The sequence below is a fragment of the Danaus plexippus genome, chromosome 24 (genome assembly GCF_018135715.1).
Source record: "Danaus plexippus chromosome 24, MEX_DaPlex, whole genome shotgun sequence".
In the NCBI taxonomy this organism is placed as follows: domain Eukaryota; kingdom Metazoa; phylum Arthropoda; class Insecta; order Lepidoptera; family Nymphalidae; genus Danaus; species Danaus plexippus.
Window position 1 is genome coordinate 93,235 of NC_083552.1, and position 25,957 is coordinate 119,191.

Below are 25,957 nucleotides of genomic sequence, written 5' to 3' on the forward strand. Positions count from 1 at the left end.
AAATGAGCCCAATCACTATTGAAGTTAATAATAAATGTAACAATATATGATGTAAAGCCGTGCGCCAATGCTAAGTTAAAAACTTTATTAAATATAACAGTGTATTCAGTATTGTATGCGCGGGATAACTCTCGTAGCGCGATCAGCGTTGTAGAGGGTCTACGCTGCCTCTACGTAGACTCTACGCCAGTCAGAGTGGACGCCTCGCCGCGGTCGCACGTCGCTAGTGTGAAGCTCGCCTTGTGTCAGTAGACAACTCGCGAGTTACAAAACATATGATAATATTTGTATCACCATTATAATATTCATATACTGTGCCCTGTGTCTGTGTCGTTGTATGTTTGTTTGTCACTGAGAGGAGAATCACTCGCCGAGTTAATTAGAAGACGTAAATTAAATGATAAAGATGAAAAGGATTTGTCACCTCATTTTCCGTCTGCTGTTTCTTCTTGACGGTGAGTTTTATTTTTTTTAATAATTTAATTCATTTTATTATGAAAAGAATTTTAATTTAGACGTGGCCTCACTTTTTTTTTAATATTGGGCTGTTTAATTAGGAAGTTCTGTGAGAAATTATGTCGCAATTAAATAGACGAGCGGACGTTAAGTGTCTTAAAAAAATTGTCTTAATTATTATAGACAAGTCTTAAATTAAATGATGACTATTAGTTTTGAATTAACTAATGAGAACGCCATATTAAATTAAATTATAATATTTAAGACTGGGATAAACTTTCTGCTACGTTTTGTTGCATCTTTACAATTACATTACGACCTCTTAAACTTAAATGATTCAGATATTAAGTGTTTATACATGTCAGAAAAACTAATTTTAATGAAAATACATTTATTTTAAACGAACCATAATTATGAATCGTGAGTTTCCCCAAACGTCTTCCGTGACCATTAATCTTTGATATCCTCGAGAAGACAAAGGCTCCACTAGGCTTGTTGTTTTCGAACACAATTGATTATAAAAACATCATAATTCAAAGTGAAGTTATTTTTTTAAATAAAGCGGCTTTGTTCATAACAATGGGTGTGACTAGCGGCGCCCCGCGGCTTCCGTCAAATGAGCCGAAGATAATTTATTATATTTTAATTTCCTTTACAACCTTTCTTTATGGTCCCTTTATTCTTACATAAATAGAGTTCGTTTATAACGATTGTAATAAAAACGACTCAAGCTTCTGTTTGTCTAGGACCTTATAGAAAACAATACCTCGAGTTAAAGGTTTCGCTTTATTTCCCTTTCATTGATTGTTCTTTTACTTAAAAAAATATATTTCGTAAACTGTACTAAATCCAGCTTTATACCTCAGTTCTATGATTACAATGCGTTCTATGATTACATTGTAAATTAAAGTGAATCCTTATAAAGATAAAGTCTAGTTTTCTTTAATAACGATCTTTAAATATTACAAGTAACTTTTATATGACATTAAAGTAATCCGGTCCGAGTGACGCGTCATTAGCTCCGAAGAAAGAAACAACTGTGAACTCTGAATACTTTAACCCCGAAACTCATTTATGAGGAGATGAACTTTGTGTCATCTGCATATTTACATACGTAACTTATGATGAATACAACTATTTTTTTACGAACAAAGTGACATCTATAATAATAAAGCAATTAGTAAAGTTAAATATTTTATGAGTGTGATTGATGAAAATCGTTTTATAAATGAAAATGTATCTGTGACCGTGATTTGAGCTTAATTAAAATTTTACGAGTTTGCTCGATCAAATTATTAGTGATCATTGAAATGTATGAACGTTATCTCATTCGTTGAAACGCTCTGTTTCATTGAACGCCGCAATCAGACGCCAGTTTATTGGTGGAATTAATTAAAACTGTTTATTGGATTTAGGCGGATGCGGATGATCACTGCTAAGTGCTAAGTGACACCCGCACAGCTTCATGTAAATAAAAGAGCATACAGATTCATGTGCACATTTTATTCAGAAAATACAAGCCGTATTTTTATATTAGCTCTAATGTCTTGAAATAAAGGCATTAATTACATCATATTTATTGTAATTTTTTAATGAAGTAGAAGTAAAATTAAAGTACCTAATGATATAATGTTTTCAAAGACATAGAAATCTTCGAATAAATATCACACTCAATAGTACTTACAAATGTATAGAATATAGTCCTACTTTATTTAAATAAAATTTCTGATTTATATATTAGAATATGTCCTCGGCTCGATATTAAAAATCTTTTCCATATAACCACACACATCCTCTTCACACAAATGTTACATAACATCTGAATAAGTCACAACACGCCCGATTCACTCACCCTCGTCACGAACGTGTCCTTTCGACTACGTTTCAGTCCACGAACTTGTATAACAAATCTTATATTAATATATTACACTCTCGCTATATAGAGCTCTGTATGTGATTTTAATTTACAATAATAGTCATTCTAGAAACAGTATCAGAACAAGTCATAAGACGCCTGTGACACGACTCACCCTTGTCATACCCTCGTGAGAGATCCTTTAGCTAAAACAGTTCCTGATACATTGTACTGGAGCTGGTTGTTGTGATGAAGGTTACTAACGTAATATACGTATTAAATATTGTGTAATCAATTATATCTATAACACACTTTGTATTCATGTTGTAACCTTTTTAATGCAAAGACAAATACTATAACAATAAGTCATAGAGAAACTATATATTATTGGTGAATTCTGTTTGGAATTCACTTTATTTTATTTTAACAAATATAATAAATCAATTATAACCTTCGAAGCTCATACAAGAACACAGATTTATTTGTTTTGATTCGTTTTGCTAAAATAAACTTATTTATAGTTTAAGTGATACTGATTAAACTTTTGTTCATGAGACGAAACCTCTCAGCATTCCATGGATTCACCGTGCGGGTGCCGGGTCCATCGCGTTGCAGGGAGAGGAACTTCTACAGTACCTGGGACTTGCGATCAGGTGTACGTTTAAGGGGCCCTATCTTACGCGTGTTAAACGCTCATCTCCACCGCCCAAGCACCTATCTCTACCAAACCAAATTATTAGTATTATATACTAAGTAACCTTGTCTCAGTATCAAATAGTGAGACATTTCTTTATTTGCTGATTTGAGACAAATAAAAATGATTAGCAAATTATTAAAGAAGACATTTTCTTCAGTATTTTGATTTACTTCAAACTAATTTTCATTTTTCTCTTTAAAATAATACCCCACTTATAATGTTTCTGACATAATAAATGTATAAATTTTCTCATAAACTCTGAGATAAAATAGTGTTAAAATACGAATACAATATTCACGTCTCAACAACTGTCGGAACAGAAAATAACTTAGAAGCAAAATTCTGGAAACGGTGGGAAATTGCAATAACAGAGTTCGGGAATTCACTTACACACATACGCCGGGAATGTTTTATATGAAGAGGCTTTCATCAATAACTTACTTATGTATTCTTATATTTATTCAATTTTGATATCAGAACTTAGGCAATGACAGGTAATTTATTATTTCTAGTATTATTAAAAATAAAATAAAATTAAATTACAATGTCTATTTGTCTTTATAACCATTTTACAATTCTTACAAGTTCGGATCTCCTTTTTTTCCGACTGTTCAGTTTTATTCTTAAATAACTAATTATGTTAAGAGTCAATTTTCATCGTACTAAGTTTACTGAAATCCCTTAAAATTGTATAAAGATAGTATAACAAGAGTAGTAGCGTGGGAAATAGTTCGGCTTTATAATACTTTGTATTATAGCGGAATCAGGATGGAGGCTGCGAAGAGCGAAGGCTTTATTAAATAATATATACATTTAAGAACTGTCAATACGGAATATTGAGAGTGATTTAGCACAGACACAATGCTTCCAGCTTGAATATGAACCCTCGTGCAAATGGAGTTGACAAATAATTAATTTTCAGACTTACGACACAAGCCGTGACGATATAAGAGTATAAATATTATATGCCGGACGGTTCCGAGCGGCTCGGGACCGAGGTTCACATGTTGAGAATGAAGTTAACGAACATTCTCGTTCATAAAAAAACTTCTTTTAATAACACTGGAGTATATTCGTATCACTCTAAATATGTTTTTAGTTCCACAAATTCCGCAATGAGTTTTGACACCTGTATTACAATGAACGTTTCAAATTGACATGAGACGGGATTGCTCTATACGGACTCCATAAAAAGCTTTTTTTATTACAAGGGTTGAAAATTCCTAACGGCCGCTCGTTCCACTCGCTCCAGCATCAACCTACGTCAAAACCCTTAACATTAACATAATCATAAGAAACTCGAACAAGATTCTCGTTCAACATGTCTATAATTGATCACTGGCCGTGTTCCCAGATGACGTCCTGATATTTGCATAATTACAATAATTACAGGTTAATACTGTGAGGGCGTTAATCGATTTAGCGCGTCGGAGGAACAGCTAAGTGCTAATTAATATTAACTTGTGTCAAAGCGATGACTCGAAACTGCTTTATAATGAGATAGTGATCATTATTGTAAACAATTTAGTTATAGATCATCAAAGGGGCACTTGAATCATTGAATTACGTTATAAATTAATATGAAGATGTAATGTTATGTAAGTTAACGCGATAAATAATACGTAGGTAATAAATAAGATAATTTTTCGATCATCCGTTAGCGAAACCATAATCGAGAAAATAATTACACATAAAGACAAGGGTGTGACAGTGGTGTCAGAAATTGATATCAGAGCGTCCCTAGTGTGCTATTACTTATGATACAATATTTTAAATAATTTTATTAAATCTCACATCAAATTTTTTGTTAGAAATTTACTAAAATATATTCCAGCTATGAAAACTTTAATGAATAGAATAATTAAAGTTTAAAATACAATATTTCTGTCAGTTGTTTAATTAGGCAAAAACGATAATGAAGGTGTTTAGCGTGAATAATGAACCCGCGTTCATCACAGGACAACCCGCGGCGCATAACTAATACACAACGAACTCATTAGGTACGAGAACACAGAGACGTTGCTTAAATTAAAAAGTGAACACTTTTACACAAAAATATTGCAAAAGGCAACAAGACTTGTAACTTTATTATTAAAAATGTTCTATTCAGCAATAAAACAAAACGAAGCGAATTATATTTTATAACGGTTATTGATACTTACATCGAGAGTAGCTCGCTATTTTTTAAGTTGTTATAATTAAAGTTACGTACCACTCGCGTGCTTCAGTAAATATTTACAAAAACACAGTAACAAATCATATCTCAATTTCGTTTATTTGTCGAATAAATTAAATGAATTGTCGTATCACGAGTGAGTTGAAGGACACTTCACAAGAGAGGGGAGGCTCTGTTTGAAGAGATCTCGAGTATCAAGGAATTCGACTACGAAAACAGATTTCATCTGTTGTGTTAGGGCCCGTTTTATTGTGACGTATTTGTATTTAATTATCTCTCAGCTTTCAGGTAAACATCTTGAGGTTTTTATGATTATTTATGAATGGCTTTCAACATCACCGCACTTGTTTTTTCCGTCTTTGAATTCTTTCATTTTAATGACGCCAACATATCGAAAGAAATGCCCATTTCTAAGAACTTAAACTTGAGTTAAAATGTTTGATGTTTAATAACTGTGAAGGTCATAATAGATATATTTGTTTGCCTCTAAATTTTAAGCTAGGATATGTGTACCTAACAATCCAATATTTAAAATCAGTGAGTTGCAGTGGCTTTGCTACAAATTATAAAAATTATTCGTATTAAAATATAAAATTGTATGTGAAATAAACGCGCAGTAATGAGTTCGCTTCATATAATAACAAACATCAGGCTCCGTAACAAAAATGTCGCCTGAAAAGTATAATTAATAATAGTTGTTAATCTTTATTTAACAGAGTAAATAGCGTCTTAACTGAGATGAAGATGCAATTAGTACAGCTTCCAGTGTGATGGACGATTTGCTGAGCGCAAATGAAACTGCGATAGATATAAATTACACGAATTAAGCATTTATACACCTATTGTGTTGGTTTAGTTTGTGAAATGTTGCTCGTTTAAATATTAAGGTGACGAATAAACGATGACATGGCAACATTTTATTGACTAGTAGCAAATATTTTTTTTATATTCTGTTGTTAATAAAGCGCTACTGTTTTGTCGTTAGTTAAATTATTAAAGCGCTGTCATTTTTCATTAGCATATAGTAACCAAATATTACTACTAATAATGTGAATAATATAAAAATATTGACATACGATATTAATATGAGAAACGAAAACTTTGTACCTCCTTTAAGCACACAAAGTGTACAAGAATATGTTTGTCATAGAAAATGTATAATATATATATATATTAAAATAAACATCCTACATATTATCATAACTCTGACTCACACAAATAATACGTCAATTTGTGAAGATTCCTCAATACGCGTTCCGTACGCGCAGCATCACTAAATGTCAAACATAATTACACATATTCTGCTATTGAATTTCAAATAATGAATCAATTATGGTCCCTGATTAATACTACAGAGAAATCTAGTACTAGGTACTTATATAAAAAAACTCTTTTACTTAAAACAAATATAAGAAAACAGTTGAAACAAATGCAAAACACGAAGCGTAAAGTAATTAATTAATACAATACAAATATCAGACATAAACAACGTCTCAACAGAGAGGTGGATTAGTCGGAGCTCTTAGCAAATGAAGTGAAGACTTAGACGGAACGATTAGCAAATCACGAGCTTTAGAGAAATCATCAAGCGACGGCTGAGTTTCGGTACATTCATATATCACTTGGGAGTTGAGTCGCGGAGGACGTCACGACGATAAGTAGAACAACAATTACAGAATTACTTTCAACAGAGAGAACTAAAACAACAGGAAAAGACTCAGAATTAATGATATGACCTTTAAAATATGGTAATGACGAGTATCATGAGACTAGAAGTAAATGTTACTGAACAAATCTAACTATTTACAATGACGGGTAGTTGATTACAGAGCACCAATCAAATAAACCGTTACGATATAAGGGTACATCGATGAATCGCTTAATTACTAAAATATCTCGATTTTCCACAAGTCAACAAATTAACCCCTCGCCGATTTATTGAGAACCCTCAATTATAGAAATCTAATACAGCAAAATCGTCTTTAATACACAAACGTAAAGCTTAAATTTCCGTTATTGGCGTTAATGTGATATTTTTCCCAATTAATCGTTAATTATTTTCGATTAGAACGTATTAATTAGTGCGGGATCATTTCCCGGGAGATTGAAGCAAATAATCGTTTTAATTAAATGACTTCATTCCGACGGTGAATATACTCGTATATCGTAATATAAAACGATCTTTAAGTCTCTTTTCTTGTAACGTAACGCTATTTTTAATAATCTCGCCTCGTTCAACATGTGAGACGTGAGTGTAGTATACACGTTTCCCTTTTCAGAGCTGATGTCTGTGTACAAGAATCTCTTATCGTTCAATTATAGTAACACAACAACAAAGTCGCGGCCGCCCCATCCATCAGACTATCCATAAATCTTTTTGGCATCTCAACATATTACTTAAGGATAAACAACACTACTCGTACATAGCGACTTTCCTCAATGGTGCTCTCCCTTTCGTTGTTTTAAATCTATCGCCGACTGGACAATCTTCACCTTGATAAATAAATAAATATATTCTGGTCTGATTTGATATGACAGCGCTTAATGGAAGGATTAGTCTGCTCATAATCAGAAATAGAAATCAAAGAGTTTGGAAAAAAAAGGTTTACGTTGAATTTGAGTTAACAAGATTTCGATGTTTAAAGTTATGGCAAAAGTTATCTGGATTGGAAACATTAATATTATATTTATTGATTCCAGAGGCACGCGGAGCTTTATAAAAATTCTACTCAATTATGACAAGTCTCCAGACAATTAGACTTGGAAATCGTCTGGTCGGACTTCTTGCCTTAATTAGATCAATTGATGTTCAAATTTTGAGTGAACTCTGAATAATTGAATTTATTATTTTCCTTTGTGCGACTGCGTTTCACAACATATGTTTTGGTTTTATATATCGTGACAGACGGAAGACATAGTGAACTACTTAGTATATTTGTAGCGAAACTTAAATATATTTTGTCTAAATATTTATCTATCTGTTAGTTTTTCATAATTCAGAAACTTAATATTGTTTATACTTACATTAGATGTAAAGCCAGTTGTCACAAAATTTTGCATAGAAGTGGTCTAAGAGTTATATTTATTCAGAAACTGTCTATTTCACAACAAAATGAGCTTTTAACGATAATATATTATATAGTATCGAAAAAATCATGTTCAAAATACTCTTATAAACTCCCATCGCCAACCTAAATAGCAAATTATTAAGGCAGACAATGAATTAACCCTTCCCCTGCGCCGCGGTCTGCAGTATCCGTTATGGCGGCATTATCCTGATAACGATATAACCGTATAACCTTTATAATAACTGTTACAACCCTCATTCATTCTTGAGTTCTTAGCTTGGCATCGATTTGAATAATTTGGAGATCATGATAAGCTGAAATGTATTTTGTTCAATGACAGTACTTACAGTTACAATTTATTTATTACAATTATCTGAATGTTTGTTTTTATCTGCTTCAAAGCAAACATTTAATATCTCTTGAATTCGGACGTTATATTTCTGTACTACATATAAATTTGATTTTACTCCAAAGACTTTGACTTAGAGCAACATTACTATTTGGAAAAATTGTGCTGTCAGATTATTATTTATGTCTGATTGATCTAAACATCACGGAGAAAACCTCATTTTTGTTCGGCTCCAACATTTTTTATGAAAGGGTGTTTCCACCTTAATAAATAACTGCTCTGAAACTGAATTAGTTATTATAAATATTATTATTTTGTTTCTCACTCGCTCGGAAACCTTAAAAACTGAAATACTAATTTGCGGCGTACATTTTCTGTCTCTTTCGCGTAATGAATGAAAATAAATGACTCTCAACGGATAGAAATAAAAAATACAACCTGCTTTTAAAACTGATTTTTTAGAAATTAATAAATTTGCTTTCATTAGGTAATTACGTATTTATAATATATGGATTTTTTGTTTCCTGACATAATGTAAGAAAAAAATGCATTTTTATTTTAGTATTACGTGTTTAGTTACGTAAAAATATATAAATAATTAACAAACATCACCAGGTTAGTGCCAATAATGCCAATATCAAACACACGGAGATAAAATAACATATAACATCTGACGTTGCTGACTCCGCGCTGCCATGGCCTCGCTGTGAGGACAAACAATATTCACGATTTCACATAGAAAATGAACTTCTATTGCCATCCTAAGAACGAAAAAATCATTTAGCTTCAGATTATAACCTTTAAATAATGTTATAAAGAAATCCTCAGTGTTCTCGGTACTTCTAATGGATTTGTGTCTCAGGAACATTAAGATACAGCTGCTGGAGTTTATAAGGGTTAGAAGAAAAGTTAAATAGATTAAATCTCAACCTTTTGAAAAGAAGACCAAGGCATTTTAACAAATATATATATAAAAACTCGTTGGAATAAGCTTAACAAAATTGTTCCCTTCACATCCAGCATTGGTTAAATTGTAATGAGATCTAAGATTTTCGCGAGTATTCATTTAAATGAAACTAGTATTTTTCGGATTTACTACGCGGATTTTATTATTTAAAAAAAAAAAAATTGATACAGTCAATTTAACCAATTAAAAATTGGTAATATAGGCGTGATTCACTTCTCACAACTATTTTACTCTCGGATATCCTTATAATCCAAAAGTTCCGAAAGAATCAAAAAATATCAGAGCAAATATTATTAATTCCGATCATTTTAAACAAAGGAAGCTGGCAATTTAAAGTTATAACGAGTGAATCAACATTACTCAATTTAAATTGTGCCGACACGAGCGCGTCAGTCCTTGTACCGGCCGCCGTCACACCGTCGTCACAACTATCAAGTATTTGTAATAAACCCTCGAAGTTCTCATGTTTGTCATACGGATTTACAAAATGTCCAATGTATGGTTGTTTCACAAATTTATTGCCTATAAACGTTACATTTTGCTGAGATGCTATTATTTATAACGGTTTTAATTGTACTTTGTAATTTAGGTTATGATTTAGTCGTTTTGGTATTTAATATTCTTCGTCTTTGACTTCGTTTGTCTTATATACAAAGGGTTCGGTGGGTGTTTTACGATTAGCAACTGAAAGTATGATGTGTCATTGCTTGAACCGAAATGCTTTATTTCGACCGCAGTGCGATATCGTCCACATTATGATAATATTAACATTGGACAGAGTCCAAACACATGATGTCTCAAGTGTTCCAATCTATGTTAGAGACTTCCAAGATTGCAACATATTCATATTAAATTGTAATATATTTCGCAGCTCTCAATGATTTAAATAATTGAAAACATTTCTCTTGACATCTTCATTTTATTCTCCATTATTTTATTCGTGAAATATAAAACAATTAAAAAATAGATACAACAAAGAAACGAAAGCGTTCTCAACTGGATAATGCCCTGCGTCTTGGAATTTTTCAAGGTCTGTTGGTTTCAAATGTCTGAGTTCAAGATTCAATCAAAATATACAAGAAACTACTGAGACGTATTGATTCAGAGTAGAAGTCCGACTGTTTTCCAAATATGTTAATACGACTCAGCAACGTGCGTGTTATGTTTTGATTTAGTGATATTTATTCAGAAGAGAATTCCACAAATAAGTATTTAACTATCTAGCTTTATACCGCTACTGACCCTATCTGAAATTTTCGTGAATTTCTTACGGCTTACATAAAATGACGTTTTACGTAAATTTTGTTGTCTTTTGCTAGAGACGTGAAAAATTTAATGAATTGTTTTGATTAACGTTGTGTATTTATATAGTAATAAACATGTAAGTAACATGTATATTTGGATTTAGTCAACGCCTTTATAGGATAAACAATCACGGTGGACTATGCTTGTGATTTATTTCAATAGTTTTCATATACACAATTATATAACCAGATTCCTATTAAAGTTGAAAAAAGTACAGCATCATGTGTGAACTAATATCTTTTCACTGTGTTATTTCCATTATTCGAATGTTTCAGTCGTAGTATCAATATCCAGTGTCAGTTTCGGAAAAACAGAGCCATCTTGCAACCAATTTATTACTCGCAGAGCATTGTGCGAAATAGATATGAATTTTTGTGTCATAAAAAGTAAGTTAAAGTTAAATATTATATAACCAGAAAACAAACAATATAGAATTCTTATTAAAATCGGTATCGTTCATAGTTACACTTTTTAAAAGCCCTATAGAAAGATTTATTTAGTAACAAAAAAGAAATTTGAGAGTTTGTCAAAACCAAATCATTAAAAATTTAATGGAACCTTCTTTGTGAGAAAATTAGTTGGAAATTAAAACAAGTGGATATAATAGTTTCATTTAATTTATAACAATGAACCCTCAGACAAAGCCTGTGTCAATTATACGAGAAATAAATGTAGCCTTAGATGTTTGTGAGAGACAAGTTTGTGACACGTCTGATTTCGATAATGGGGTTATTATGGATCCCACGGACACTGAGAGAAAAGGTTATTTATATTGGAAATATAGAACGCTGAGATTTATGATGTCACCTGGATACTTAGGGGCTCACTTATAGTTTTTCCTAGATCTAATATTAAGAGCAATGTTCGTTTTTTACACAGATTATAAAGAAATAATCAATGATAAATACTTGACTATCTGTTGGTCATTGCGCGAGTTATAATATCATATAATATAATGTAAAGGCGAAGTCTCAGTTCTAATATTTGTTTTTGATGAATATACTTTTTCTGCATTTAAATACAGTTTTTTGTCAAATTGATGCCATAAAAATACTTTTGAATGAGTCACGAGGAACAAATATTCCAATCAATGAGATCTAAGACTTTCACGAGTTTTATTCATTTAAATGAAACTAATATATTTTCGGATATACTACGCGGATCTTCCAATCAACTTAATAGGCGCTATGATTTACGAAGCCATCTCATATTTTTTCCAATGCGTAACGGACTCCGATTATTCTTTCGAAATTATTTGTTTTACCTCGAAGATAGAATCTGTACCTCTAGGTATGTCCTGTTACCAAAACTTAAGTTTCTCTTACTGATTGTTAATTTATAACATTAATGGCTCTCGTCATTAATATAAAATAGTTTTTAACTTTATCGAAGCGAACGACCTCAGTTCACTAACTACGAGATGAAGCTATTAAAGGAACCGCAGCAGAGTACAAGCGACTTCTATTGGTTAATTATTAACAAACCTTCACTCTCATTAAATATTATGACTAGCTTGAGCATACACATGTACCTAAGTGTGTTCATGCTACACAAGTCACAAATATTGTTGTTACAGCTTCAGAGAGCGTCAGAAGGCTTCTTGGTACGATAAATACTGAAGGTCTCCACGAATGGCATCAAAGAACATGTCTTTATTCTAGTTCTTCGTCTGCTGTAGGAACTGCCATTGATTATTGATTTTCCGGTGCGAGTAATCGCACGGATAATATGCGCAGTTCCATAAAAACTACAAACTTTTTATTTTGCTATAAAGATGTTCACTCAGCCTGTTACATGTTTAAGATATTATCATCAAATTCACAATTTATTGAGAACGCTCTCTAGAACTAACTAGTCTCCGTGTTTGAGTCGTGATTTAGGAGACTCTTTAAATTTAATTTCTTTGTTATAAATAAATATTATAAAGATTAATGTATAAGATTAAAAATATAATTATGCATTAAAATGTTCTTGCTCTGATTAAAAATTAGACAAAGGAATGAAACGTTCCGACGAAAAAAACCTTAAATTGTCAGAACACAATTAATTACTAATTATCGGAAAAAGGATCAGCCAAAAGCTTCCAATTAGATATAATACGCTTATTTTTTGGATTTTTCCTCAAACGAGCTGCGCTTTCTCTAACTCTACAGACAAACTGATTTCTTTAAATTAAATAGAATTTTGAGCCGTCCTCTCATTGCGTAGAGTTGCATTTGAAATGATAAGTCTCACTGTTTGCATTCAATTTATTAAAGTATCTTGATTTAAGTTTATTGGAGTGTCTCAATAATGCGAGTATGTTTTATTTTATGATATTTTCAAGTTAATGGATTTATTTCTTATTGAGAACAGACTGTAAACGTAGCAATATCAATTGTCAGTATGACGCAATTATTTTCGCACACCAAAGCTCAGAAACAAATTGAAATGGCTATGTTGTTCATAAAATTAAAAACCATTTTTATTCTGGAACATATTGATGTTATAATATTAGGGAATTTATATCAAGTGTACAAATATTTACCACGACTTAGAATAATGTTTAAAGTTCATAGTAAGAGTGGACTCCGTGAGATTTTATAATAGTAAATCTGATAAAGTTAGTCTTCGTTGAGATCTAATAACCTTAATTTTTATATTAAGCTCTAGTAATCCATACATATGAGTTCTTGTAGCTAAATGTATGTAAAGTAATATATTTATTGTGAATAGTATTAAAACTAATAAAAAAACAGGAACGTGAATAATGTTGAAGAGAATAACTTTATGAAACCGTCAAAACTATCGATGTATTGCAGTAAGGTATCTGTTCGTGTTTTATCAAATATCGTAAAACACTTTCATGTGAGGTTTCTGTTTCGTTATCTGTTGAGTGAAGTAACGAGTTCTACAATCGGTAAAGGAACGTCATGGCAACGTGACGACGGTCCGGTGACAAGCCGATACTGCCTTAATACATCGATTAGCCGAGTACATCCGGCAGACAAAGTTATATTATATTTGGAATTTAAATTATGAAATCGCTTGAAACATTGATTTTTATTTTGTTGGTTGTGATGACAAACGTAATTTTGTTAATTAAAATGAGCCATGGAATTCAATCAACTATTTATAATTTTCAATCAAATATCTTTGGTCTCTCAATATTGGAAAAAGTTGTATTCATTTTATAAATATCAGTTTTACTTGAATATTTTTCTGTAAACATATTTCTGTCAGACTATTTTAAACCCTATTTTTTTTGTTTGTACGTAGCAAACGTTCAAAAAGTTATAAATTTCAAGCTCGCTGTGCAGTTTTTTTCCAACTTTTCTGCTGACTGTACGTGACAGGCGAAGGCGGAAATTGGATTTTTTGATAAAATTGCCGATTCGCACGCCGGTGACGGGTTGAGATATTTGCGGCTATCTCAGGACTAAATTAAAACTGAAAGACGTGTGAAAACGTTATTGAATTTGTTTTTTGTCAACAAAAAATTTAAATTCTGATAATAGTGATACATTTCCTACTGCTATTGTATATTACTTCTCGTGTAATAAATACTGTGGCAAATGTGTAAATAAAAAGAAAATAGAAAAAAATTTAATAACATCTCATACAGAAAGTACTCGCAAAGCTATTAAGACTACAACGAACTGTCAGGAGCTTGTAAGAACGTGTTTCAGATGTTCTTTGTGATAGAAGTTTCAATAAGATCTAAACTATGAAATGAAAACATTTATCAATCTTAAACTATCTTCATACAAACTGCTTTTTGTATTTCATACTTTTATAAACATTTTTTTCATACGACGCCATAATTTTCTTCGAACTTCATTAAATACGTTTCAATGATTCAATTAACAAATTCATAAAAACGGACACAAGAATGACTTTTTATCGTCAGTTAATAAATAACAAAGTTAAATGCTGAATTATTTACTGAAATATGAAAATATTATAAATGAGATTTGAGGGAAAAAATATATTTTGACGTCGTAAATAATTTGATGTTATTTTCTTATAAAATAAAATTTTCCTTTGTAAGAAATGAGATTTTGAAATTTTACCAGAATTAATATATGGATAACTTTATTATAAAAAGAGTTGTCAGGCGATATGACTTTTTGTATCTTAGAATAACAATCATAGAAGTGAGACTAATAGTGTTCTATGAAATTCACAAAATTTTGTCATAAGATTGGAAACTAGGTGAAATATGAAACTACACTACACTAACTACACTAAACTACAAAACACTCTTTGATTTATAATCCTGTTTAAATATAGTCACCAGTTCAATCTACACTAACAGGTTTCGTTACTACGAGGAGCTTCAATATTCTATAGTTATGTGATGACGTCATCTTTTTGCAAAGGCGGGGAACAACGCGGTTTATAATTGTACTATCATTATTTTATTAAATATTTGGAAACAAATAATGTTTGGTGGCAGCGAAACGATTGACTCAAGACGGAATATATGTTTAAATCCATCTCCCATTCCCACCGATGGCTCAGAGTCAGCATTAGTACTTAACACTATTGTGGTACTTTAAACTTATTCCCCGGTTGCGCTTGCGAAACAAACACAATATATAAAAATAAAAAAGAATATAAGGAGAACTACGTTTTGAATTTATTTTTTGAAAAAAGTAGAGTCCTGCACTACGCGGGGCTTTTTGAACACCATCTTGTCATATATTATGTTATTATTATTATTTGACCACTAGAAGAGGCAATTATTACGACAAATATAACGAAGAGTTCTAACGTTTTCAAAGATGGGTAATCCGTTCTAAAATGACACAATTTTGTTAAGTTTACATAATGAGATCTAAGATTTTCGCGAGTATTCATTTAAATGAAACTTGTGTTATTCGGATTTACTACGCGGATTTTATTATTTTAAAGTTTTTATTGTCAAGTTCAGCTTTATATTATATTAAACTTAACTAAAAAACTCTTATAGTTATTAATCTGAGAAAACTGAACTAAAACCATTAGTCTTCTTGAGATCTTAGTTGGTTCAAGTTTTGCGAAAAAACATTAGTCGTGCTTAATACGTACAAGTACTTTGCATCGCTCACAACCCAACTAGGTCTTACGATACTTTGTCCTATTGCAAATGTATTGTTTTGTATCTTGTCATCCTTTTTGGCAGTTTCAAATCTGTTTGGGCAAGAAACTTATGTGTTTAAAAGAATCTATTTTTAGCTCGTGGCATATCTGTCTGGTTGCGCAAGTGCTCTTCAATTGAGGCCAATATCAAATTATACTAGGTAAATTCAAATATAAAATACCTATGGATTTATTTGGCAATATTTAATTTACATTAAGGTTACACCGCTTCTCTGAAACGTAACATTCTTAAATACAAGGGGTTTGTTACACCCCGCCACATTGTACAGCTGATCGTCCGCTGCGCCAGCGATGCAACTGTTTAATCAGTATGTGTGTGCCGTTCGTCATAGTCGTAAAGCTTTAACTCCTGGACTTTTCGATGGATTAATTAGGCCGTTTTAAAAGATATCAACATTTTTGTTTTTTGGGTCTCTATAGACCCCAAGGGATGTTCGCACGGTTCAAACATTAAATGATAGATAAGAAGTTTTTCATTTTAATTAATGATGTAATACAAATAAACTTGACCACAAATAAAACAAACTGAATGACTTAATACAGCATTTACAGAACCCATCTCGATGTTGATTTTAATAAAAGAGACCGAAGGAAAGAAAACTAAAACCATTTTCCTCAGAAAAATCATCACAATAATTATTTATTTAATGAAAATATGTTTTCATAATAAAACAAAACAAACTGAGGAAATAACTCAATTTATTTGTTTCGTTGTAAACCAAATCGGGTTTCAAAAAAATTATGTCGCGACGTTCGCACGACGCTTGGCTCGGGACCAGAAATAATGTGTGCTTAAGTTAAAAGATACGGCGTGTTTATAATGATAAGTTAAGAAATAATAAGTAAGAATAAAAATTATTAAGTTGAATATAAAAAAATGATTCAAACATAATTCGAGATGTCTTTAAGTTATTGTCCTCAAGATGGTAAATAATAAAAGTTATTAAATAACCAATAAGAAGGGATTTCTTATTTCTGATCCATGCCTCCTCAACAAATGCCAGTAATGGACATTGTACTGGTAACAGTTCTGATTCTTAACCAGTTTCAAATATTGTCTAAACATCAATGTGCTATATTCGCGGTTTAATCGTCTCAAACTCCTTTGCCAATAAAAAATGAATTTATTAAAACGAATCGAGCTTCTCCCCGAGACATGGCAGCGTTCCTAATAGCTGTTTGACGTCTAAAGTTTACATTTTAATAAATATGTGCAAACAAAAAGGAAATATCTTACGTCATACCAGAAATGTGATGCCATGGAAATGAAGTCTGTGAGGTATTATAAAATTATATCATTTTAAGTACATATTTATTACTTACAGAACTAGAATTGTAACATTTTAAAATATTAAACAGCCGCTTAAAATTATCGCATTTATATAAATATATATTATACGTTATAAGAGAACACTTGAAGTGCAAATATTTAAAATTAAGCTGAGTTTCATAGTTTTCGTGAAGAAATAATAAATCAAATATATTATGATTTTAATTATACTCTCCTACCGAACCTCCGTAACAATTGGATTTCATCATTTATTATCAAACATTCGGTAATATTCCCGTTTATCACACAGTGTGTATTGTCCTAAAGTGTACAATCATGAATAGAGTCGGAGAAGTTATTAGAAATGAAAACCTCAAGTTTTATAATATAAGGTCGCAGTGAATCACAAGCGAGGCTCAAGTTTCTGATGGAAACGTTTGAAATTGAAACGGAACTAGCGAAGAGTAAAGATATCATGAAGTTGACACGATAAGAGTTTAAAGTCACTGATGTAAAGATTGTAATGAAATCATCAGACGTATCTCACGGAATATAATTTGAAGAGCCAATTCGTAGTTTTTAGAACCGTAACCAATAACCGTAACCAGGAAGTGGTTTGAATATTAAATGAATTCACAGCTAACCACTCGATTGGTGTTCATTAATTTTAACAGCGTGCGGTTAATTACATTAAATTTCATCCACTAAAAGATTATTTGATTTGTATAAAATTTTTAAAATACGTGGAAAATATCATGAAGCAAATAAGATACATTGAAAATAAGAATAATATCAATAGAATAGTTTTTAAGACAAGATTTGCTGTTAACCTGACAACCAATTGGTCTTAAGACGGTGTGACGTAATTTTATAAATACTTCTATTAAGAAATATAAAAACAAAAAAAAATCGTCTAAGAGACATCATCTGCTGGCAGTGAAACTGCTAAATTCTAGTGAGGTAATTTTGTGTTATATTAAAGAACTTTGACCTTATTACAACCTTTCACACTATTATTTATTTTTCTTAACGGCTCGGAATAATTTATACGAAATAATAATAATACTGTAACGTTTTTTTCAAAAACTTTATTAGATATATGATAGATGTATGTTGGCATAAAATCATATTGATTAATTGTAGATAGTTTTCTGACCCGATTTTAAATATACATTAATCGAAGTGGAGGAAAAAACTGACTTATTACGAACCGAACTATGAATATTTATTAAGTGTCATTCATGAACTAACAAGCGTTACTGAGTTTTATAATTTTCCTTAAAAGGATACACAAAGGAAATTCTGACAAAACCATACACACGGGCTTCTTTACTTTAAGCAAAATGTCAAAAGACTCAATGGAATAAATGACTCTCCTTTATTCGGGAGAACTTTTTAACATCAAGAAAATTTTTGAGCCATCATGACTTAGGAAAGAAATTTCTTCTCACACGTGTGATAATAGCAACCGATTTATAACTTAAGATCAAAAGGTCGTTAGGTAAATATTCCCATAAAAATCAAATTATAAAATTACACACAAATATTGAAAATACTTTACTTCATTTACAAAGCATCAAATCGAAAAGCCGTTTTATCGAAAGCCAAAGGTATAATATAATAAAAACACGGAACGGAAGTTATGTAAACAAAACAGAAGTCCCTAACAATGGTAACTTGGCAAGTAATGGCCATCAAATGCAAAGCGGATCGAGAGTGTGTTTTTGTTATCTCAGTAACCGAAGCGCACGAAATGCAAGTTTCAAACAAAAACCTGTTCAACTGATCAAATAAGCCAAATATGGAAACTGAATTTTGGCCGCTTTGTTTTCCTCCTCGAGCAAATAAAACTTTGTTTAAATTAAAGTAAATTTTTCTTTTATTTCGTTTTTCAAACCGTGCGGTTCACTGCTGCTGCTATTTTCCCGAATGCGTACTATTATTAAAGATACATTCGTTTATATTTGCAACTGTTTTCATGTACAGGATTTTGTTTTAGAAATATCCAAGTCCATTGTCTCTTCTAAGCTGTTATGATGTTTACGTGATTGTAGCTGACGCTTAAAGTCGCTTATCTTGGAAAGAGAATTAAAAATTTTGAATATTACAAATAAAATTTGTTTTTAGCAATTAAAGTATTTAAAAGTAAAATCACAAACAAGTTCATTCATTGTTGGAATCGTATTAATTATTTATTTTGTACGTGAAAAAATTATTCCAAAAGCTGATACGCAAAAAAGGTTTTAAGTATGTCGCGTCAACTTTTGTAATTTAAATAAAATAATCGGCAGCGCATAGGACAGCTCTCTGTGTGATAAATACTTTTAAAAATGTATACGAAACACTTTCGTCGCATAAAAATAAAATTAAATACTTTTATTTTAAGAGAAAAACTATTAATCGAATGAAATTACATTTCCATAATTGATTTAATTGGAATCATGTCTGTGATAAAATGCTTCGTCATTTACAACCAATTAGCAACATGAGTTATCCGAAGATTCATCTCGTCAAGGACATTAATTAATACGTTACCACTCGTTTAAAAGCAATCCTCTCTCCAACGGCACGTCTTCGAATGCTCGAGTATTAGTATTTTAACTTGAAATGTATAAATTTATAGTTTTTTGTTTCTTTACCAATGTTTTATTTAATTTAATTTTTATGATAGCAAAATTACGAAATAAAAAATGTTATTTTTGTATTACTGTAAAGCCTTGCGATTAATAATGACATGTGAACCTTATTTTTAATGAAATTAAAAGTTCTTCATTGTTATGGCAGCTCATTTTTCTTTTGATTTCATTCAGACGAAGATTAGTCATCTTCATTACATGAGCTGTACAAAAACTTTGACGAAGCCACACTCAAGGGAAAGTTTCCGTTGGCTTTGTACAGCCTTACACTGAACACGGAATCTCATCGCTGAAATAAACTCATACGTTTTCCTGTAACTCTATTCTTTTTTAATTTAATAAATAATTTTATTTAATTGCTTCTCAAAATATTGTAGTTCAGAGCGTGGTGTTGTGACATTGTACAGTGAATTTTATTTTTGATAATTAAATTCGCTTACATTGAAATAGGCGTCGGGAGGTAAATTTATATTTTAAATCCAACGATTCGTCTCGTTTTATTGTATTTTTACGTCAGATATTAAATGTCTTCTTCGGTCGTCAAACAGCTATTAGGAACGCTGCCACGATTCACAAAGAAATGCAACTCGCTGAAATAAATTTATTTTTTATTGGCAAAACGAGTAAAAGGCGTCACCCATTAAAACCGCGATAAGGGCGCCATACTGTCGTTTGTATGGAATTTCATTCAGTTATTTTTATAATTGGTGAACTGAAATAATTATGAAGTTATTATAATTCCAACGGTTGAATGTTAGTGAATGGAAAACATTCTTATGGTTCACCATTAACTCATGTTAATTAATTCAATAAATATTTATTACTAGCTTTTGTCCGTGACTCCGTCCGCGTCCGTAACGGCAGAGTTGTTCTCTGCCGTTACGGCCACTGAATCTGAACTGCAATTCATGGTTCCACCCGTATAGTCTTCGGATCGGAGACGAGATCCGGGATCGGGTTAAAGGTAGCCTATGATGTCCTTTCCCAGGGTCCATCCATCTCTATACCATAATTCATCAAAATCCGTTCAACGGTTTGGGCGTCAAAAGGTAGCAGACAAACAGACAGACAGGCTTACTTGCTTTCGAATTTATATATTACTAAAGGTATTTTCATTTTGTTTATACAAGTACTAGCGAATGAATATTTCTTGTGACACATTACCTAAGTGTATAATGGCTGGAATTTTATTTTTATGATCACAACATATGTTTTAAATCGTAATATCCTGCTGGTAATATACATGTTTGTGCAATTTAAATGTCTGTGTGTCCTTATAGGTGCGTTACATTAAGCAAAATTCAAAAAGCATTGTTTTTGATAAATTAATGTAATTATATCAATTGAAATAATACTCAAACAACTTCTGTCCTAAAAATCTTAACGGAACTATTGCGTTCAAGTTCTTCGATTTTTTTTTAATACTTAAACAAATCACGCTATATTTTATTAGACGTATTTTTTTATATTTTTATTGGTAAATTGTCAATTTCAAAAACTGATATTGACAGAGCTTGTTACAAATAAATATAACAATATAAAAGTGCGCTTTACAAAGTATCATAGCGGTATCGCAGTGGCTAGGAGTATGTCGAGTCTGCATAAAAATACGAGTATCAATATAAGTATCGTTCCCTTGTAACTAGATTGTGTTATCTGTAAACAATGCGATGTTCGAACTATAACAGTCGCAGACGAGTTGTTTTGTTTCACGACCCTCGTGCCGTCATGCAGCGCTTTGTTTTATTTTCATTACTATACATAGAAACAGAGGATTAGAATGTACGATGTATACAGAGTGTATTTATATATACGAGTATATATGAGTGTATTTAAATAATATCCAAAGATAACCAAGCAGGCATATTTCGTTCAGATCACATTATAATTATGCAGTTTTTCAACTATTGTTATACTAGATGTCACCGGTAACTTCGGTCAGTTCATTATAACATACAATGTCATTTCACTATTATATAAGTCACTGACACTTGTATATATATATATACGATAATCAAAATCCTTTAAAGTTATATTATTAATAATTTTAGCTAAAAGAGTTCTCTTGTATTTGTAACACATTATCTGAAGTAACCGTCCCCGAATTTAAATGAAAACCGTTTTTAGAGTGTCCATAGCAAGTTGTAAACTGCTGGAGTCCATGTGAGAGGACGAGGCTTTACTTCTCATGACCTCAGTAAACCGTATCCTGTTTATTTACTAGTTTCGTTGTTGTCTCGAGGCTCCGTTTCTAACGATATTATCACATTTTTCTCAATTCCACTCGCAAGAACCACTACACATATAAGTTTGTTTTATAACTCGCGTCGTCTCCGCTACACGTTAACCCGAAGTTGTATCTAAAACAAAAATATGTTTATACATTTAATGTCTGTCTGTATGTTCTTCAATGTTAAATGTATCATGCAAAATGAATTCAAAATCTATAAGTTGTTTTTATGTACTAAAAAATACTGTTCATTCCTTATTTATTTTTTTTACATAAATTAATAACATTTGTGTTAATAACCGATTTTATTTAAATATTGCAAGTAAGAGGTCAAGAGGCGATAAGAATGAAAATCATTATAACTAAGAAAAAAAAGATATAATGAAAAAGAAACATCAAAACTGATCAAAATTTAAATATTATTTACATATCTTTACAATACGAAACGAGTATAAATTTTTTTTTATTGATAAATGTAAAAATTTACTGTACAAAATATATTAATAGAAGTTTAATGAGCAAAAAAGGAGTGAGGTCTTTATTTATTTGTTATGAACTCTGAGCCTATTTAAATTAAATGTTGTATAAGACTCAATGTGTATTATTAAGCAAAGCCGCTGGCAAAACTAGGTATAAAAGGAAATTTATTTCACTCCAACAAATTCCATAAAACTTAAAATCTCAAGTTCCGACCAAAACAATCGAACAAAACAAGGCGCCAAGTAATTCTCAAGCAATTAGTAATATTAATTATCTGGGAATTCACTCTCGAACAACTCTGAAATTATTTTATAATTTCTCGTCGAGTGAGGAAAATTGCTTTAAAAAAAGGTAGCCTCTGTAAGGTATTATAATGTCTCATCAAGGGTTGATATTAATAAACACAATGCTTTTATACCACACGGCTGGATCTGAATTTAAAACCTTAAGATTTTGAGTCATCGCTAGCATCTGATAGTCGACGGTTACTTAGCTCTTAAACTTAACGAGTTTATTTTAAACATCGAAAACCCTTAACTTAGTTCAAATATTTTTTCTGTTGGTTTTTAAATAACCAACAAAGTATGTGTGCTACGACTGAAGGCAGCATGAAAAATTTTGTATTATTATATACAGGAAACCTAACAGAATAGGACTTATTAATTTTTAACGATCTTATTATGTAAAATTTCTTTTTTAAATAATAATCACACTTCCGATCGTTAATTTATGTATAGTGACTTAATAACACGATAACGACAATTTTATTTGAAGAATAATTTAAGTAACGTGTTCTATGATAAATGTTAAACTCATGAACAAAACAGTTTATTAAGCCTTAGGCTGGTTTGTTTTTGCAAAACTGTTTAATATAGTATAAACAAGTATATCCTAATAAAAACAAAATACCAAGTTTGTTCTGTTTCTTCCAAATACCGTTTTTGAGTTGTTTTGATTCAGACATACGCGTGCGATATATTGCAACAAAGTAATTGAAGCTTCAAATAAATAAATGTCTATGAGAACGCTTTTGAAAATAAAAATAGCAGCGTTAAATATTTTCCAAACCAACAGAACGTATTTTATGACGAACACGATTTCATTCTTATAATTTAAGAGTTCATTTACCCGGGTCGCTCGCTGTACACACTATCTGCCGACACTCGTGTTCCCGAGGGAATTCAAGGAGCTACTAATAATATTTCGACGAACAGACTAACAGAACACACTGGGACATAAAAACATTACAAACAATTACCTCTACATATAATATAAAAGCGTACATAAAATTTTAATGTATCCAACGCACGTTGACCTTTGTTTATTAGCGAATACCTTTATTTGGTTTCCGACCTTCGTTTCATTCCTAACTTTTATGTTGCTTTAATATTGAACAATTTTTCGTTGCAAACACTTTCGAATACACTTTAAGAGTATTTCGAACTGTCATTGAGAAAGAAAAAAACAATATTAACATTCCACACACCGACATTAATGGAAAATTTATTATAAATATTTAGATGTTTCTCACAAACAGTTGGAATATTTAAAATTTATATCTTCTTAACTCTGTATTCAGTCTTTATAGATAGCCTTTTTGGAGTCATTACTAACTCTCGTCAATAGACGTTATAATAAAAAGTATCGGATTATTTGAATAAAAAAGTTGAATTATTTTTCTAATATAAAATAATTGAATATATTTATGTTATCAAATATACCAACCTGGCGTGTTATTCCTTAATAGTCTAAGACACGGGATACGTGGTCTCCACTTCTTTCCCAGTACCGGAGTCTTCAGTGTAAATGTAATTTTAGGGATAAACAAAAAAATTTTCTTCAATGTGTCTGTTAGACCTCGTTTTGGTTCAACTGCGCTCCAGTCTTCGTTTTCCCGGAAGTCCCACAATTCATTATGGCATAGGTTTGTTTAAAAACGTCTTGTAACGCTATTCTCTATAAATTCTAGTATATGAGAAGACATGTTAGAAGAGAGAGATTTTTTTTATTCGGAAATACTTTTTTCTTGTATTTAAAAATAAAGAACAATCATAAGAATTATATAAAATTTTTTCCTTAATTCTAAGAAGGAATTATTTTAAAGCAATTATTTTACTATTTATATTGTTGTAAAAAAAAGTAATTTAAGTTTTATTACCTCCCATGAAAGTGTTTATTCCAACGCGACTTACACATCCAACGGTTACAATAGCAAAGGAAGGTATTCCAAGCCGGCGATAAGTTGGGTGCCTGTGATGTACGATGACGTCACTTTATCTCTAAATATTTCCTCATAGACCTGTACGTCTCACCTCTATTATATAACATACACCGGGTCGTGGAACTTGGACTTGTTACATAATTAAATAGTTTCCAAATGAAATATATAAAGGTGTAAAAGATATTTTTTTAGATCATAATTCTTAAAACTCTTGTGAAAGTATCAATCAATTACTAATAAAAGAAAATATTATGTGCATTAATAAATTATTTGCAAACTCTTCTCGATGGCAAAGAATGAAAGAGAATTGAGTTTTCGAATTAATATCGTTCTCTTTTTACTTTTATTTCGTTTTGTGCTACACGTCTTTGTTTCTTGTCGCCATACTTTTAAAAATAAGGTTAAAGTGAACAAGAAAACTTCAATTAACTTGACACAAAACGTTGCAGTTCATTGAAATAGATTTTCACTTTACAGGAAATAACATTTTTAATATAAAAAATTCAATTTAAACTGTGGAGGTTACTAAAAAAAAAAATCTATTTCTAGTCTGTAGTATCAAGTATTGAAGCAGTAAACTATTATATGTCAATTTAAACTGATAATTTAACAAAGAATATAAACATCACTTAATGTTCACAGAAGCAGCTTCACATTAAATTAAATTTAATATTATATTGTGTGCTCATGTTATAGCTATAAAATTGTTATAAATGAATTAAATCATTTTCTCATTTAGTGTAGCAAGATTTACTTTTATAATAAAAGTGTTTGGTGTTGTGATTGTGAACCCTATCGTGCTGTCTTTAGTCAAGGGGTAGTTTTAACGCAGTTGTTTACTAAAAGCTAGTAACTATAGGATTGTCGACAATTTGTTCTACCCGACGTTTCTCGCTCTTTGAACCTTCAGGTGGATGTGAGGGTTGCAAAGAGGGTTCATATAAGTTTCCTTCTACAGCTTTGAAAAGAAACTAAAATGAGTACCTTCCCGTAGGACAGTTCAGTACTTTCCTGCCAATTCTGTAAACATTTGCGTGATTTATTCTGGCAAAGTTTTTTTGCAGGTTCTGAAGGAAGAATGTAATATTTTTTTTTGCGAAAGTCGCCTTTGAATCTTTCCAAG

At 31.2% G+C, this 25,957-nt stretch overlaps 1 protein-coding gene across 1 annotated transcript in view; it reads left to right on the top strand.

The window, feature by feature from the left end:
• Positions 1-204: 204 nt before the first annotated feature.
• LOC116775892 (uncharacterized) overlaps positions 205-25,957 on the top strand; it is a 131,377-nt gene continuing 105,624 nt past the window's right edge. The window contains exon 1 of the mRNA XM_032668919.2: positions 205-455. Within this exon, the coding sequence (XP_032524810.1) occupies positions 398-455 (58 nt within the window). The 5' untranslated portion in view covers positions 205-397. The remainder of the gene's footprint in view (positions 456-25,957) is intronic.